At 31.9% G+C, this 20,037-nt stretch overlaps 1 protein-coding gene across 1 annotated transcript in view; it reads right to left on the bottom strand.

Annotated features, from left to right (window-relative positions):
• Positions 1–18,114, bottom strand: part of LOC130900500 (latrophilin Cirl) — a 267,383-nt gene extending 249,269 nt beyond the window's left edge. The window contains exon 1 of the mRNA XM_057811218.1: positions 17,870–18,114. Within this exon, the coding sequence (XP_057667201.1) occupies positions 17,870–17,887 (18 nt within the window). The 5' untranslated portion in view covers positions 17,888–18,114. The remainder of the gene's footprint in view (positions 1–17,869) is intronic.
• Between the last annotated feature and the right edge of the window lie 1,923 nt (positions 18,115–20,037).

Genomic DNA, 20,037 nt, shown 5'->3' on the forward strand with positions numbered 1-20,037 from the left:
AATTCCCAATTACAATGTAATGAAAGGAGCGGCCAACACTTTAAAACAGTTGGAATAAAAAAAAACTAATTACAGGCTATTCTGTTGTGTTGTGTTTTTGTATTGTCTACATCGGTAAATCCATAATAACGAGAGAATGAAAATGAGAAAATATAGCAGTATTAAACGGCATTTAGAGATTGAAATCTTATATAAGTTCTACATCAACAACCATTATAAACTTTTACCTAATTTTCATATATGCGTACCTATATAGTTTTTTACGCATAAATTATCTATGCTTACTTATTCATAAGAAGTTAGTGAGATTCACATGTTTTTTGATATTCCACCAACGCATTAAAATATAATAGAAGGAGGTATTCAGAAATTGTCACGGAGTGCTTACTTATATTCATAGGACCAACTCATCCTTTTTCATTTATGTACTTTCACAAATAATTGAGAAATCGAACAAAACAATTGCTGTACACAAGATAAATATGTTATTTTGTTCTACTGTATACTATATTATAGTTCAACTGTATATTATATTAATTATGAATCATCATGGTTTTTCACTAAATTCCATGACGCTTAAAGAAATACCGCAATACTATGAGAATGAATTTTGTTTTTTAATTTATATCTAAAACTGATGGAAATGCTGTAAGAGCCCATTGTTGCCAAATGAACTCTTTTAGAACCTCCCCAGGTAACTAATGCTAAGGTAACCTATACCTAAGTAACGAAGAAAAGAATAAATCTTAGATAGTTCGGAATGCTATCTATCTATACCTACTAAATACAAACAATCAATTAAGAATATGTAGTTAAAATCATAATATAGAAGACAAAACTACCCACAATTTTCATTTGTGTTAATTTTAAAAGATGTTGAACAATTTTCTATCTCGAGCCATTTTCGATATTTTAGAGTACTAATTATTTTTTTTAAATTCATATAGGTACAAACACATTGCTGAAGATTGTTTCGACATCCGGAAACAGTCCATTTTAGTTTGTTGACGGCATGAATATTTTTAAGGCATGTTCGAAACGTTTTCTAAGAAAACGGCATTGAAATATTCCTAATGTTTAAAATTATGATCGTATTGAAATACTTAAGAACAACATTGAAAAATTTATATTTAATTCCATCAAACACTACAATCACATTTCTTAATGATTTTTGGTTAGCCATTCCTAAGTATGTTATGTCTAAAAGGTTTGCTACCTTTCAATATAAAATCAAACCTTGACTGTTTTATTTAAAACCATACACCACATATTTGTTCGAATATGAAACAATCTAAATGAGTACTTTTCACATATCTGAATTGATTAAAGTTGTTCTCATGAAATATACAATAAATACCTACAGTGCTATTAGGGAAACGAAATACCTCTATTTACGACATTAAAAACTTTATCACGATCACAAACTTAGTTCCAACTATTGTAAAGTATTTCTTCTTGTATAAGCACTTGAAAGATATCATACACAGCTCTGTAACACAATAGAATACGGCGTTCGGGCATTTTGCAAAACACCGACAGAAACCGAACAGACACTCACACCAACATATATCTCGAATGACTGCTGCTGCTGCTACACTGCCACAGGTACATTGGAGTTGGAATCAGCGCATAGAACGTTTAAAATGGGTACTGACTACGCAGGCCCGTACAGAATAACGGCTTGTATTCTAGGGGCTTTAGAATATTTTAATAAGAAGTTAAAGGTAGTGAAAGGCTAGTGTAAAAGGTTTTTATTACCTAGCCTAGTTCGACATATTTGAGTATAATATAATTCGTGGCTTATATATAAATACAAATATAATTTCGGTAATTTCAATCTTGAGAGTATTACTATTAAGAAACCAACACGCTACCCAAATTTTGAGAATTTGCTCCCTAGGGGTCGTTACAATAAATTTTCTTTAACCGTTTTTATATTCTTTTATGTGTTTCTTTCAGGTAATATCCGCAATATCTTTTGAAATAAAGGTACGTCGAAGATTTGTAGAATATTTATAGAAATTTAGTTGCAGCTGATAGGAAAATTTATTATAATAAAATATGATGCTACAGGACATAAAACTAGAACACTTGAGTATTTCTTTGTTTTTTAAATGGAAACATAGTTTACTTACTAATTGCTTGAATTAATAAAAGTTTGTTTTAAATAAGAGCTTTCAAAAATAGCCCACAACCCACAAATTACGATATCCGATACCTTTGTTTTTATGGTTTTATCGGTCTATTGCAAATTATTTGTGCGGTGTTGTTGTTAGTGAATCAATGAGCGTAAGTCGAGTTGTTGAAACATATCGTCAAAATTATAGAGGGGTGACGCGGTCAGTGCGATTTGTTTGGTGTGCTTATAGTGTAGATTTGAATCCCATCTATAAAGAAGCGATAAGTCAGTAAACTACGAAGTATACAAATTAAATAATATTGATTATTTCCAATGTTCCAATTTACTACAACTTCAAAGTATCACGAGCAAGACACAAATGTCGGATTGTGAGTTCCACGGTACTGACTCATTTATCCACGGTACTGACATGGTAACTTAAGATATTAAACAACAAGTGCATCAATTTTCCTCAGTTTGATCATAAACATTAGAATTTATAAGGTAATTAGTTTAAATCATTTGTTACGACAAAAAAAATTAATAATTTATCGGTAAATTCTAGGAATGGACATGACACGGTACTGACATTCAAGTGATGTAGTATAAGTTTTCTTTAAGTGGCAAGTTATATTGTATAAAAATAATGTTTAAATATCTTAAGAATTATTCAATTAACACAAAATTTTTATTAATTGATTATTAATTAATGACTAGTACAAAAAAACAATACAGGACATTGAATATCACAGTTATAATGGAATCACCCTTATAACTCTCTATTTCTCGCTACTCTACTAGGTACTGCCAGGTACCTATTCATTTTTGTAAGATTGGTTTTCCTTTTCCTGTTATTGTTTTTATATAGACAATTTCTAAAAAGGCCTTTTTGTTTCCTTACTGCAATCCAGGGATCTCAAGAATGTAAGATATCCAGTTTTAATGTATAAATCGAGAGTCTAGCAGCCGTTAAGTTAGTCAACAATTCGATGGCCTAGTGAGTACATCGGGAAAGTGACGAATGATGCAGAAGTGGAATACCAAGAATTTAAATAAATTAGATGTTAATTGTGTAAATAAATTGAATATTAGTGAATAGTTAAGCGTGTAAGTGAATAGTTAGTGTATAAATAAATTAAAGTAAGATACACCATGTGAATAATTGAGAGGCTTGGAGGAAGGACACAAACCACATGCGATTTAACATGACGTCGACAAGTTCAGCAGGTGTTAACCGTAAAGTGCTCCAAAATAGTGATAGTTCTACTAGTTCTGTAGATCAGACTGCAGATCAGATGATAGTGTAAAGGATAAATATTATATGATACTTCGATATGTATAAAAAACATGTGGCTTATTCCCTTTTAAGCATGATAGTAGTAACTTTTCCATGTAAATATTGGCTTATCACTCGATTTTTTTATTGGATTTTTTATTATGTCACTTTTCAGTAATATAAATAATGGTTGAAACAGTTCAAAGATAAAGTCAGTAGCGGTTTATTACCTTTTCTAGAAAATAATATTCCCGTGTATATGTGGCTTGCAAAAAAATACAAAAATTTGGGCCGCGCCTATGTTCACTGGAATGGTAAAAAAATTCCCCTCAAAACCATAGGACCTCTATGTTATTGCAAAAAAGATTTGCAGATCATTGGTTTTAGGCTAAAAAGAGACAGTTTCCCATTATTTCTGGAATTTGGATTCGTATGACACACAGAATGCGTATCTATTTGCCACAATAAAAGCTATCCTTAAAAAAAGAAATTACCCCAAGAAGACAGAGAAACAAACTTCTGCTCGTAACTCGTAACACATTTTTCAGATAGAACGAGTTGATAAAATGAAATGCAAGAATTTCCTTTCTATTCATGGTCTTCAAAACTCTAACACAAGAATATATTCACACAGATTTGCGAGGAATGTGCGATTTCAAACAGTGACGAAACTGCCAAAGAGCGACACGTGTGAAATATGTCATCGGTACAAAACATTACTCGAGCCAACTGAAAACGACGAAGCTAAACTAAGATAATTAAATCTAATTTAGAACTACACAAAAGAAGAGCACAAGCAATGCAAGATAACCTTAATAATGAAACTGAAGAAGCCACACAAGGAAACAAGAAACTTGTTATTTTTTTTGACCTTCAACAAGGTCTTTCAGTGTCGGATTTGACTGAAGGAAAAGCGTTCTACCTTAGAAAGTCCTGAATGAACAATCTTGGAGTCTGTAACTGTAACACAGGTCGAGCATTCGTGTTCATGTGGCCACAACACAAAGCAAAACGAGAGAGCAACTAAATATATTGATCGTACTGCCCTTTAAGCAGAAGAACTAACATTTTTTACTGACAACTGTGGTGGACAGAACATAAACTGGACGGTAATGTGGTTATGGGTACAGATGATACGCGAAAGTCATTGAACATCGATTTCTTGTGCCGGCGAACACACTCTGACCATACGATAGGGATTTTGCTGCCATTGAGAAGCAGAAAAAATATCTGAAACAAGTCTACTCACCAGAAGAATGGTATAACGCTGTTAGAGAATCACAAGTCGTTCGAAATAATACCAATGACGAAGGAGAATAATTTTTTTTTAGTTTATTTTGTGTGATGTTAAGAGAATAATTATTTTGGATACTTTATAACAGGGCCTACTTTTTAAGCTGAAAAGGGAAGTGAGCCACATTTTTTCCAAAAATTACAAAAGTTTTGTGCTCGATTAAAAATAATAATTTCAGGATTTGCTTTGAATGTAGGATTTGAAATAACTAAAATATGCGACTTAGTGGCTTGTTAACCTCTTCCTCCAAGTCCCTCAATTTATCCTACCTGTTTTATTATTGATTACTGTTTATATGAATAAGAACAACTTTACAGTACAACATAAATTCAACGAAAGTCTTAGACCACTTGGTAAGATGATTAGTGTGGCGTTATCTTAATTGCTTGTTGTGAGTGACTCTTTTTAATATATATTCTAAAGTTTTGAATAACTATGAATTCATCCTTAGGGAATTGATCAATTGAGAATAGTGGTACGAAAGTTTATAATATAATAAAATATTTAATTCTCATTATTCAAATAACAACATTCAAAATAACATCAGATATAAATACAGATGTACGCGACACTGCTGTCTAGTTGCTAACTATAATGGATGAGCTCATGACTCATGATGTTTGTTATCTTCACTATGTTTGAAGATTTTGGCGGAAAATGACATTCTACAACTTCATATCATGGTTCGCCATTAGGCATTTTGACACATTATGTGGGTTTATAAAATTATGCTTATGATTCAACCACTTTATCAACTATATTAAATGTATACTCACAGAACGTCATTAATATTTAATGACCAATGGTACTAAATATAAAAGAAATTCTCAATAATTATACACCAAGGCTGCTTAATACTAAATTATTTATTATGTAATGTTCAGTACGAAATAATAAATAAGAAACTAGACAAACTACTAGAATAAAGGTCATAGGAGTGAAGATTTATCGTGTGCCTAGATTTCTGCGATTTGCGAAGGATCGAAGTTTCGTTAACAGTTGTGTATTGAAGAATTTTTTTGATTTCACTCATACAAGTTGCGAATAATGTTCGAAAAACAGATTTTCTATAAACAAATGTTCTTGTAAAATAAAACTTTCATCGTTCTTTGATATAAGTAGAATGTAAACTATACAAATATGATTTAATGGATTTTTTTATAATTCTTGATGTAACTAATTCTTCTTGATGATCAAACCATACTGTATCATCAACTATATGTAAAATCAACCAATAAATCAATGATTAATTTTTTTTGGTTCCGTTATCAAAATATCTATCAAGCAAAGCTTGAAAGGTTTTCGAGTATTTTATATAAGCATTTACCAAAATTGTTAATTTCTATTTGCGACGCCATCTGTATGATAATTCAGGAAAAAAACAATGAACAATTATTTTAATCTTTTTTATTTCGCCTTTCAATACATTGTAACAAAAGTTCATTTCCTCTAATAACTCTTTTATTATCACCGTTTTAATAACTTCAATTGCTATCACAAATATTGGCACCTGAAATAAATATTTGAATCATTTTTAGTTTTTAGATCAGGTTACGTGACAAGAAACTTGATGAATCATTAAAGAATAATACTATACTATATATATATATATATATATATATATATATATATATATATATATATATATATATATATATATATATATATATATATATATATATATATATATATATATATATATATATATATTATAATCGATCTAAATTAGACTTATCAAATTTTCTAGTTCGAATTAATATACTAAATTTTGAATGAAGAAGAAATGATATTCTATTGTTGTATAAAATTATCGCTTAAAAGATAAACCAAAACAATCTATCCACAATTGTAACAAAACATTATTTATCAATTTCGTCGGAAGATACAATTAACAGAATAAAAGTAAATTTCATTCAACTGTGACTGACAACTATTTGTCTACTAAATAAAGACAATTTTTTTCATAGGTTGTGGCACTAAATTTTGAAGAAGTGATTGTTAAAAAATGTATATTTAACAATGGACGCTATTCTGAACGATATTGAAGTCTTTGCCAGCTATATTATTAGTGATTTCTTATTTCCCAATAAGAAACCGCTCATAATATAGCTGACAAAGACTTCTTTACAATCCATATATATTTTTTAGGTCTCTTCCGTTTCAAAATTAGTTCTTTTTTGATAATTTTCAAAAGAAAGATAAATTTTGACGCTTCGACTCAACAGTCTTTATCAAAAATTAAGTCGAAACGTCAATATTCTATCAATTTTTCCCGTGAACGTCCTCTTTTCCTTTTCGCACCTTCTCCCCTTACAAGGATATTTTCACCCAACTGTCTTAGTCCATTCTAGTTATATGCCGCATTCAACCAACGGAGTCTTTTTGCTATGACCACATATCCCATCTCAGCTTGACCATACAGTTCTTTGATCTCTGGGTTCGTTCTTCTTCTCCACTCGTTTTACTCTCGCACTCCTCCGAAAATTCACCTTAATACCTTTTTCTCCTATATGTTAATTTTGTTTTGATCCAACTCTCACTGTCATACAGCACCGTTGGTTGTATAACTGTCTTGTAAATGCGTAAGTTGGCGACTCTTGAAATATTTTTTGATCTTAATAGTCCTCCTAAGGCTCCAAACGTTTTGTTCCTCCCGCTAGTCTTTTGTCAATTTCCCAGGTTTCACCTCCTTCGTTTGTCACTGTCACTCCCACATATTCTAACTACTGGACTTTATCAAATCTATACTCCCTGTTTTACTAACTTGTCACTTTTAATTGGTTGAAGTTGTTTAAATCTATCCCCATCTCCTTTTGTTCATTCATGTGTAGTCCATATTCTTTTGCATTCTTTTCAAAGAATAGAAACATTTCCTCTAGTTCTTTTTTAGTTCGATTTATAAGCACCACATCATCTACGTAGGCAAGTATTTGTGTTTTGCTGTTGTAAATCATCTCTTGGGTTCGGATACCACTACTTCTCAGTATCATTTCTAGTAAAAGGTTGGTAATGGGTCTCCTTGCTTTAAACCTCTTTTTGTTTCAAAATTTTCCTATAGGCTTCCTTCAATAACTATTTCATTATTGGTGTTATACAGTGTCATTTTTACCAAATTTAGTATTTTCTTAGTTTTCAGAGTGCTGCTAGTGCTTGGAACAAATGTTTTTCACCTATTGAATCATACACTTGCTTGAATTCAAGTTTAATACTTGGTCATATCTACTGTTCTCGATTGCTTTCAGAATGAAAATTTGATTACCAGTTGACTTTTTGAAACCTCCCTGGTACTCACTCACTTGTTTAGCCTAATCTATTTCCTATAGTTCTAGCTAGGACTTTGTATACGACATCCAATAAAGTAATGCCCCTATAATTCATGCAGAGTGGCACATCCCCTTTCTTATTTACTGGTTTAATTATAAAAAATAAATTATTTATCTATTAATATTTAAAAGAACAAATAAACAAATAAAACGTCAGTAGTAACATTTCGTTAAAAGTTTTTGTTTTTATCATAATTTTTAGTCTTTTGAACGTTATTTTTTATTTATTTATTCATTTTGTTTAATCTGTTTACCTTTGGAAGGAACCACATTTTTAATTATAGTTATCGTTTTCCATATTGAGGAAAAGATAGTAGAGAAGCTGCAGCAACTGAGTTCGTTATTTAATGAGATCACATTGCTGAAGTACCAGCGGTTTAGATTAGTTCATAGTTGAGTAGAACTTTATCAGAAGTTGAAGTATATTTTCAAATTTCTAGATATAAGAATATAGTATGAAAAAACTTCGCATTACAATAGATTGAGTCATACACTTATATTGCAGAAACTATTGTTTGGTCTTTATTGAAATTGTTTGATTCCAATTCAATATTTTGAAAATTAATGTAAAATAGAACATTTACTATTTATTTGTTAAATGATGCAAGATTTGTTCATAATAGATAAATGCGAAATTATAACAATTTTTTTAAGCTGTTGAAAATTCTATCAAAATATTTCAAAGTAACTGTAAGTCCTATTCTACGGATGGCTCTATTAGTGATAACCCACTATAAACGAAAACTTGCATTGTCTGCATTGTTAGTAGTTGCATGTACATATAATAAATCATTTCTTTATTCCGCAATCAAATTGTTTCCAATGCTTCCAAATGAAAAATCTTTCTGTTCACTTTTACAATCTCCCAAAAGGTATTATCCAGGTATCATTCTACCTTCTACCTATATAAGAGATTAAAATGTCTCAACAGGCCAACGACTGAATTCCAGTTCATTTGCAGTCTCGAAAGACATCTTGTATTTTGTGAATACTTTTTGAATTTGTTCTGTGACGTTTATTTAAATATATAAAATGGTGAATATAAGTCACCATATAAACAATTGTAAAATGAGAAATGTTGAAAGGGATATAATCATAGAAGTAGTTTTTCATGAGTATGGACAAATTATCTTATGTAAACCGACAAAACAAAGAAAAATGTTTACTTTCAAATATGTATTGCAAAAAATTCACAAAAATATTTATCAATACCAGAGTTATGACAATTTATGGTCCGAAAACTTTCTAACTTAACTAACGAACAATAGATGACATTGGAAATTCTTTTTTCTTGATTTTTTTGGAAACTAACAGTAGACATTAAAGCAATATTCATTAAAACCGAGCCGAAATACATTCAACATCAAACGGACGAACTTCATTTCTGATAAACTAGAATAGAAAAATTAACTTTAACAGAATAGAATAACAAAATAGAACAATCAGTTTTATCCTACTTCGATACATTTATCGTAGCTCTTAATGTTTTCAATTACATTGATCGGTTCTTGAGAAGCAATTCTCGCTCATGCCTAACAAATTAATACAGTTCGTTTCTGTCCCTTTGGAGGGTTTTGTAGAATGTTTGTGTTGTTATTCATAGAAATCAAATCAGTGGACTACTACGACTTATATTTGTTTGGATAATATTCGTTCAGCCATTGTTTCACAGCTGTAGCATGATACACTGAACACTCATTTAATTGGAAAGTTTTCTGCATTTCAATACAATATATTGAAAAGACCAATCATTCGATCTTTTCGTATCCCATACCATATTTAAAGTTTCTGGAAATATTGAATTTTAAAGTTTGTTACCTGGGGTACATACGACAATTTTATAATGATGCTTCATTTGTAGTTTCCATGGTTTCCTCGGTAAACATCACATTTTTCAAAAAATATTTGTTGTTTCATTATTCTCCTCGAGTCCATAAACTATATTTCAAGCGCTCTGACTCGCTTTTTTGCAACGTGTGAGAATTTCGGTTAACAGTCTCAATCTTATTTGTTTTGAGACACCTGTGAATAGCTGCTTGACGAACAATTAAATTTATACTAGCATATCTTGAACTGATCATAGTTTCATTGAATATTTTCTGTAATTAGATTTATAAGTCTAGCATTAAATATTCTACAAACCTCGCTGACACTTCTATGATTTTCTCTTTAAAGACATATCATAACTGTCAAATTATGATTCATTATTTACTCAATTGCATGTAATTCGTTTCTTTAATTAAATATTCGTTTCATTAAGTACTATATATTTTTTTTTAAATCGTTGGTTATTCTAAGAATTATGAAAAAAATTAAACGTAAAATCCACTTAATCTGTGTTTTATTGTAATTGTTAGATAAGTATAGTTTCCGAACTAATTTTGAATTCAGTAGCGTAGATATGGTTTTTGTGAAAAAATCGCTAATGACCCTTTTCAGTTTTCGATTACGGAGTAGTATCATAATATCCTCTGGGAATAAACATTGAAATATTTGTCTTCAAGTAGGTGTTTTATTATTTGACATGAAAACTATTGAAATCAATAAGTTTTTTTCAGATTTCACATGAGTCACATTGTATCAATTTCAGTCAAGAGTTAAATAATACTTTTTTGTCCAAACTATGGTTAAAACCGGATTTCGCGTATTTAAACTATTTTTCATGTCATCGCAACACTTTCAAAAATGTGGGAATACCTCGAAGACTTGGACCGCCAAAAGCGAGCAATGGACTTAGCTTCGCTCGAAAATATAGTGTTTCTAATCCATTTGATCATTAGCAGAGTAGAATCAAACCAGTGATCACACACTTACGGCCTACCAATTTGAAAATCTTGATTTTAGGAGTATATAGTATTGACATGTGAGCAGCTCTTGACAAACCTCATCCAAAGCACACAAAAAAGATAAGAGTTATTCCGTGTATAAATGATGTAGACGCTAGTAGCAAGTTGGAAATAACGGTAAGCCCAGTTAAAACCAATATCATACATACAAGATGTAAAATGACTCTACTGTCGAAGATCTTAAATTAATTACCTGCCTAAGTTATTTGAAGTGAGTAAGAAGTTGAAAAATTCTAATAAATTAGAAAGTTATAAGCTTGGTTTCTTAATTTCTAATTTTATCTAAATTTTATTACACATTGATAGGATGTGACATTTTTGTAAAGATATGTTTTACAATTTCATCAACGTTATATATCCAAAGTTAGGAATACATTCTGGACAATTAACCCCTTTAAACCCTATGAGTGTAAGCTTGATGTGGTTGTACACACAACAACACACACAACCGAGCAGAATGACACGAAATACAAAATTGGTGATATGCGGATTGATATATAAATAAATTAGAAAATTTCGTGGGGCAATAGCAAGATGAATTAAATATGAAGAGCAATTAACAACATGTGGTCTAGAACTGGAAATGGAATGGATTAATTTCCTAACGCCATATGTACTCTTTTGACGTCTACCTACCAGGGGTGGTCTAGCTCTTATCATTTAACACGTGAATGTCAGATCTTATTTGAATCATTTCTTTAGTATATATATAATTACTCATTTAAATAATATTGTTAATTGATTTGAAGTCTCGTGCAATAACCACAAACAATAACAGTAAAAGATGTGTTACTGAAACAGAAAGAGACGCCAATATGATTGAATGTACGAGGATATATTGAAAAATTCTTAGCCTACTATAGAACCAAACAAAATTTCAATGTCAAAATATTTTATTACTCAACATATTCTCCTTTCTCTCTCTCAAAAAAAAAATGTTTCTTTTTGCTCTGCAAATCAGACCTTCCCAGCTTTTATTACCTCCTCGAAAATTTACGACCTTTTAAACTTTTTTTCAGTTGAAGAAAGGGATGATGATAGTCGGACGCAGACAAATCTGGTGAATAAGGGGGGGGTTTCCAATAATTCAAACCCTAAATACATGGCAACACGAGATTTGTGTGCATGGGCGTTGTCCTGCAAAAACAAAACACCTTTGGATAGCTACTGTTCTACCTTTATCTAAAAAATCAATCATGATTACTCCATGGAAATCCCAAAAAACTGAAGCAAGAACTTTTCCAGCAGATTTTTGGGCGCGAAACTTCTTAGGTCATGGAGAACCAGAGTGTCGCCATTCCATCGATTGTTGCTTTCTTTCTGGATCGTAGAAATATACCCAAGTCTCATCCATAATAACAAATCGATTTTAGAAGTCTACATCGTTTTCAAATCGAACACAGATCGAACGCAATGCTTCAAACATTTGGGGATCCATTTTGCAGCAATTTTTCTCATGTCCAAATTAACAGGAACTATATGATGAACGCGTTAGTATGAAATATTCAGTGCTTCAGATACCCGTTTTAGCCCAATTCGACGGTATGATAAAATCATGTCATGAACTGCATCGATATTTTCGGGGACTGACACAGAAACTGGCCTTTCCGATCGGTCATCATCTTCAATGGAAAATTTACCTCTTTTGAAGCTTGCAGTCCAATATATTACGGTCGCATACTAAAGACATTGATCACCAAGGGTATTAAGCTTATCTTCGTAAATCTGCTTACCTGTTAACCTTTTAAAATACAGGTACTTGATGATGGCTCGATACTCCAATTTTTCGATTTTCACAATTTTGGTGGACATCTTTTTTCTTTTAATTTATTGCGTAACTCTGGTTTACTTTTTTGACTGACACTGACACTTCTAATAAGTTATTGTTCGTTGCTATGGTAACGCAATTTGTTGTTTATGCATGGAACTGGTCTAGGCTAATTAGATATCAATACATCCTCGTATTGACGAAATTGAAAAGAATATTCGGAGAAAGATACATAAGATATGTCTACACTTGGTTGTTTTATAGAAAGATTGATTAAATAATTAACAAGGTAACAATGTAATACGAAGCAAATCTAGAAAGTAGGTTTCCCTATTAATAAAAAGAACTCACACTTTTAGAAATCAGTGCGGCAATGTTTCACCTATTCACCTTATTCCCATATGTTTTTAATCAAATTATATTTCGCGTCCTTAAGGGTTCACCACCATACTTCATAACTTCTATTGAAATCCCATTCCTAACGGCACTTTATTATTCCCTCTACTTCTATATTCGATGGTATTTCCTCTACCGAGATTGGTTCCTCTTCTTCAAATTCGTCTTCCTTATTCCTTTTTGTTCCATCGTTTAGCAGTTCATTGAAATATTCCTTCCGCCTGTCCAGTTTTCTCCTATGAGTGAGACGTCTTTGTCTCTGTAATATTTCTGTCCGGTCTTCTTTGGTATCTTACTTCTTTTTGCCTCTTGATAAAAATTTCTAATGTCTTTGTTCATGTTCTTCAAAATTTTCAGTTTGTCCTTCAGATGCTTTCGTTTCTTCTCTCAGCATATTTTCTTTGCTTTCTTCCTTTTCTTTGGGTCTTTCAAAATTCTCTGTCTTGCTGCTGTTTTTCTTCTAATGCCTGTTTGCAGTTTTCATCAAACCATTCTTTCTTTGTCCTCTTCTCCACTCGTCGTAGTTGTTGCTGTGTCACATCCTTCATTGTTTTCTCAATCTCTGTCCATCCATCTCGATATCCTCCCATGTTTGTTTGTTCTCCAAATTTGTAGTCAATGCATCCTTTAATGTGCTTATGTCATATTTTACTAGATCATGAACCTTTCTTCCTTTGCAAACCTTTTTTTGTTTTTATGGGGAACCTGTGTGCCCCATCTTGGACAATAAATTTGTCTCGCAATTGTCGTCGTGTAACCGTCAAAGGTTTAAGAACTTCCCAAAACTACTGGGTTTTAAATATAAAGGGAAAACAAAAGAAATGTGTGCAAGCACAGTTCAATTCTATTTATATCAAATGATTAGTAAATACAAACTACTTTTGAAATTAGTAAATCAAATAACAGTTCAAAATAATTGTCAGGTAATCCTAATTATTATAGAGGAAAAATTTCAACCTTACTTATTTTGTAAAAAATTTATCAATATGTGGTCTCGCCAATAAGCAGAAAGCTACGAGCTTGGAAATATTTTAAAGCAGTGTTTAATCGTTTTTTTATGAAACTTTTCTTCCTAAAGTTATGGGCAGGTTTACAGTGATTTTTCAGATAATATAATACACATAGTATTGTAGTAATTTGATATACAGCCGTTACAGAAAATATATAAGCATTATTAATTAATTTTATATTGACCAGTGTGAATAGTTCGGTCCTGTAAGTATGAACTGCGGTAACGCACTAAACGTAAGAGCTGATGGTATTGGTGCTAATTTAAGCTAATGGTAAGCATAGCCAATTATCACTTTTTTATGTATTTTTAAATAAGATGGAGAGGAAATGGTCCGTGAAACTTGATTTGGTAGTATAACTCAAGATTCACATTTAGTTTTCAGAAGAGACTTTAAAAGAATTAGTTAGGCAAGGATTTTTATTCTACCGTGCATCCCCTTGTTCGTAACCGTATCAAAAAAATGATTATATAAACGGTCCATGGAATAAAACCAAATTTTTTAACTTTAAAAAAATTTAAACAGATCTAGTTTATTTAAAATTTGTATTAACAATCCTCACATTTTTTATTATTTCTAAATGATTATTACTATCTAAATGATTGAATGTTCAACACCTAAAGCTAGTTAAAGTAATAATATTTAGAATTAAATAAATTCCTCCATCTATCTATATAATCCATATTAAACAGGAATTTTATAAAAGGTCTTTAGTCAGTAAATTAGTAAAACAGTTTAACGAATCTACTGAAGAACAAAATCAGCTGTTCAACCAAGGCGTCCACCGCTTCAGGCAATTAGCTACACAAAATGGTTTTGGTTATACATATCAAATTGCTGATCAGTAGTTGGAAGTGGATGGTAAACCTATTAATTTGCTCATATTAGACCTATCACCTTACTCAAGCTTTTGATTTTTTTTCACAACATCCAAAAACAGTGCTTCATCTGATACACGCGAGGCGCCTCCTAAAGACTCTCGACATGAGTCTTGATGAATGGAAGCGGCAGAATTGCTAGTCATCTATTACTTTTGATTTATTCAGTTGGCCGCTACGAATAGTGTTTATGTTACCTAACTGAAAAAATAAAGTCAAAATGGAAGAGGAGGCGGATGAGATGACATCAAAACACCGCAGCTGGACGATATTACTCATCCGTCTGATCTCATGCATCATTCACTATATTTTTGTCCTTGTGGTGAGGATTTTGTAGATTCCAAATGATTAATTCTATTTGGTACAATTTCAGAAAAGTCAGGCATAAATCGTTACTCCACTCCATCATAATAAAAAATTGCACGTATCGTTACTGGCAGTAACAGAAAAGTGAACGAGCGCGGAAGTGGAGTTGATTGACTCGCCCCTTGCGTCCTCTGACACTCACACACTCGCACTTCCTTGTGTAGTCTCAAGGAGAGTTTGTATATAGCTTGGCAGCGGATCACTCTTGTCAAGGTTTGAGCTGGTTCAGAAAACGGTAACTGTGGTAGGCAGAATGACGCAATAAGATAATCATGAATGAATTAATGGCTATTTATGTGCATATGACAGCAGTATAAGTGTAAAATACATAATGGAGGGAGAGACCTTATGATAATATGCACCACCCTCAGCAGTTAATTCATAAAGTTGCCTAGAACGAGGTGCCACAAGCAGACGTCGACCACCATTTTTCCCATGCCTAGACGTCTATATGAGCATTTATCTACGGGGTCGCCAATCAATTTTTTTTACAACGACATGTTAATAATTTTTTCAATATTTATTTCATTTCTGATGTTTTACTACCACAAAATCATCAAAATAGAAGAATTACTCCTTATATAACTGAGTATATGTTCAAATGGATTTACCATTTTCCATCAATTCAACCCTTAACCGGAAAGGTGACGTCAATCAGACTATTGTGCGCGAATAATTGTAAATATTTTATCAATGAACACGCCCTCGGCCCGATTACGTCATGTAATTGACGATCTCGATACTAGAGGTATTCGCAAGCAAGAACATCCCGTAGCAGCAATTTCATTAGTTCTTGATAAGTTTATGGACAATTGTCAAAATGTATATGGATTGGGACAGACAGCGACAACATATGATATGCTAGTCAATTTTAAAATGTGCACATATACTGCGGCAGAGGTTCAGATGGATTCGGGCAACTGAAGAAGAAACCAAGTCAGGCAGTGATACATCTTGCAAAACCGCTGTTTGGCTGTAACCAAATATAACAGCTGATAATTAGTTAACATCAATGGAGCTAATAAATCTCTTAAGAAAAAATGGTCTAATATATGTATGTAGGTACACCGAAAATAATCCCTACCCTCCTCTGTCGTTTTTACCAAATAGGAACAGAATTGGAGGATTAGTAGATCACTGATTCCGAGAAGAGACCATTATAATTTCTTATGTAGACCAAAAAGGAAAAGCCACACTTCTCCTTCCCTCCATGCACGATAGCATCTAAACGAATCCAGAAATACAAAATCTTGAGAATAATGGTTAGAGTTAGAGTTGACAAAAATGCGCCAAAAGTTCAACAAGTCGTCGTACTCACCGGTGGCCACTAACAGTTATTCTTAACGCTTCCATCATTGATTATGCTGGAGAAAAATCTTCATAAGCGAAAAAAATGGCTAATCAGTTAGTAAATGAGTATTTGATAAGGCGTTTACCGTTTGACGTGCGAAATATTATAAAAAGAATACTGCATAGACAATTAAATCCGTATTCTATGAAACAAATTACTCTAGAGAAACATAAACTATGTTCCTTATGCCCAAGAGCTGTTCATTGAATGACCAGGTACGTTTTTGTAAAGTGCTGACTGCCATTTTGCTTATAATACTCAAAGCCGCTGTGTGATTAATGCATTTCTAAAGGTGAAAATTAGCGGTTGCTGGAAGAACAATTTTTTTGCTGAATAAAATTAATGTGTTAATTCAATGTTTTTTAAAATGTATCGAAGTAGTGGACAGAATTTATTTGTACTAGAGGACAATGTATGTGTATCTTGAGGCGGTTTAAAAAAAATGTAAGCTAATAATTTGTTGGAATCAATTCAAATTCTTATGTTAGTATGCTACGACTGCAGTAGTAGTTTCTCAGATGTCACCTTTCCGATGGTGTACTAAAAATCCCACCCTTCCGGTTAAGGGTTAATGAAATTCAATAGAGAAAAACAAAAAAATTCAGTATAATCCAGTAGTTGAAAAAATTTTTTTTCACTTTTTATGGAGAAAATATTAAAACCAAATTCTTACTTCCAATTTGTGTCGATATGTCGATAACGAAACAGTGGAAAAAGTAAGAAAAAGGTAAAAAAATCCCTAAAGTACAACAACGAGACGACTTATGAAGAACAAAGTTTCTACCCTTTTTCCGAATGGTCGAGATTGCGAATTTGATTCGAAAATTTCATGTTAAGCCATTCTATCCTTCCCTTATATAATATAAAATATTGTATTTCTCTGCATGGTTTTTTGTTTGTTTTCGATAAAATGGCTGGATACTTTAGACCCTATGCTACCCCCTGAATATATCACGACAACTTATTTTCGTTAAGTTTTAATAATATCTGAAACTAACACATCGGTTATTACATGTATTTTCCCAATAATCGATGTGAATTTTGACAAGAAATATCTCGGAACTTCAATAAAAAATAACTGCCATTCTTCAAATTTGCCGCATATTTCAAGTGATTGAAAATTTAAGTAAACAAGACAAGTATATTTGGATTATAACTTGCAACTGATACATAATACTTATTTTTTTTTAAATTATATTAACATTAGTTCTAAAAAATATGTATAACCAGGAAGTTACTCACCAAAATATTTTTTAACATCTGTTAATGTGATATTCTCGGAACACTGACTAAAAATGTACTAAGCTGCACAAACAAAACTGATAAATCGCTAATAAAAAGCCAAACCAAATTTATAAACCGCTCATAAACATTTGATAAGAGAGTTAGCTAATTACTTGTTAGTAAATAATGCAATAATATTCAAAGCTAATATCGAAAAATATATACTGATTAAAAATGTGAAAATACAGACAATACAAATGACATACAAAACTGACTTGGGCATTCACTAGTCTTATTCTGTTTAGTGCAAATTAATCATCTTCTTATGACTGACGCAGTTTCCGATTCTTAATAATTTGGTTAGAATGTAATAATAAAACAAATCAATGTAGTTACTGGATCCTTCCATGGAAATTTACAGAGAGAGAGAGAGAGAGAGAGAGAGAGAGAGAGAAATGCTTCATTGTCAAAAAAGTTTGTATAAATTAAAAAATAAAAATAAGTAAAAAAATTCAATATACAGAATAGAACCACAATGAGTAACTAAATTATAGGTAATAGTAATAGGTAATAATTAGTAAATAAGTCCATAGCAAAATTAAACCAGTATGCAGTCTGTCCGGAATTAAGTATTATTATTAGAATAGAAGTCGTTTACAGAGTAGGAGGCAATTTCCAGGATATATGCCGTCAAATTATTGCGGAATGTGGGAGAAGATGATATCGATTTGTTTTCAATTGGCAAGTGATTGGGCATTTTTTTGCATTGTAAAATATCGAGCCCTCAACTAATTCTGAACGTGAGTAGGTAGGTAAAGGTCGAGCTCCGCGTTCCTAAGTGGATAGCCGTGCAACGATCTTTCTGAAATTGGAGAAGCGTGCTTACGAATTAGGCAAACGGATTCAAAGATGAATGAGGAAGGAAAAGTCAGAATTCTTAATCTTTTAAAAAGTCCCTTCAGTGAGCCCTGCTGTTTAGTCGGAGTAAATATCTAACAGCTCTCTTTTGTTGTTTGAAAATTCGTTCAAATTGAGTCGCACCACACGTACCCCATAAGGGATGGGTATATCGGGGATTCGACTCAATAAGGGTATACATAATAGACTGTTAAGGAGGTGGATAAGTTCAGTTCATTGGAAACTCATCTCAGCGCAAAACAGTTGAAAATACAGGATATTTCAATTGGCTAAAAATTTTAAGAAAACATATTTTCCTCAATTCATTTGAAAATGAAACAGGTAAAAGTCACAAATTTTGAGAATTCATAAAACATTAGCATCTTAAATTATATCCTAACCAACTCATTTGAATATGCACTTGTTGAAGATGCTGTATGATGCTGTGAGCATAATATACTATTTCTACAAGAATATTATCGGGGATGTAAATTCGGCGAAATTAACTACCTGACCTACGTTTCACAAAGGTCATTTTAAATTCACAGGTAAATTCGGCCAAAAAGTGTCACAGATACCTGAATACAAGAGGCAGGTAAGTATCCGAAAACGGAAAAGCCACAATGGTTTTCACTAGATTTACTCTAATTTACATTTTAATAGAGCAAAATTATTGGAAAATCGTAATTATTCTTAGAGCTCTTAACACTCTTACCATGCTATTTTGTTTAATCAGTTACTGAACTATTTTCGCACATTTTGACATCAGGGAGGTGGAGTTAGGTTAGGTTATGTATCTAATTCAGTTTTTTCTGGTTTCAAAATAGCACCCTAGAATCTAGTAGAGTTTACATGTACAAATATTGCATCCCAAATTTCTCTGGCCCTTTTACCACACCAAAAGAACATCTACCTGCTATCTGGCCGAATTATCAACTACATCACGTCTATTGTGATATTCATATCAATGCATCTTCTTAATCAATCTAAATAAAATAAATTCATAATGTTAACGGCGAATTTTATAACGATACATTCTATCATAAAAATTTTTTTACGAAATCGATGTAGTTGCCACGTTGTTATGGCTGAACAAAACCAATAATAAGTTCATGTGAATTTCATACTAAGTCAACTTAATCTGGATTGAAACTTAAATTTTACCTCTACCAGATATTACACAAAAAACAAATGAGGAAGAGAGTAAGGTATTGTTATACAGAAAATCAAGAAAATTTATGAATGTTATTTATATCGTTTATGCACTGGCACCTTGGTAAAATGGCATA

This window comes from Diorhabda carinulata, chromosome 1 (assembly GCF_026250575.1).
Source record: "Diorhabda carinulata isolate Delta chromosome 1, icDioCari1.1, whole genome shotgun sequence".
Taxonomy (NCBI): domain Eukaryota; kingdom Metazoa; phylum Arthropoda; class Insecta; order Coleoptera; family Chrysomelidae; genus Diorhabda; species Diorhabda carinulata.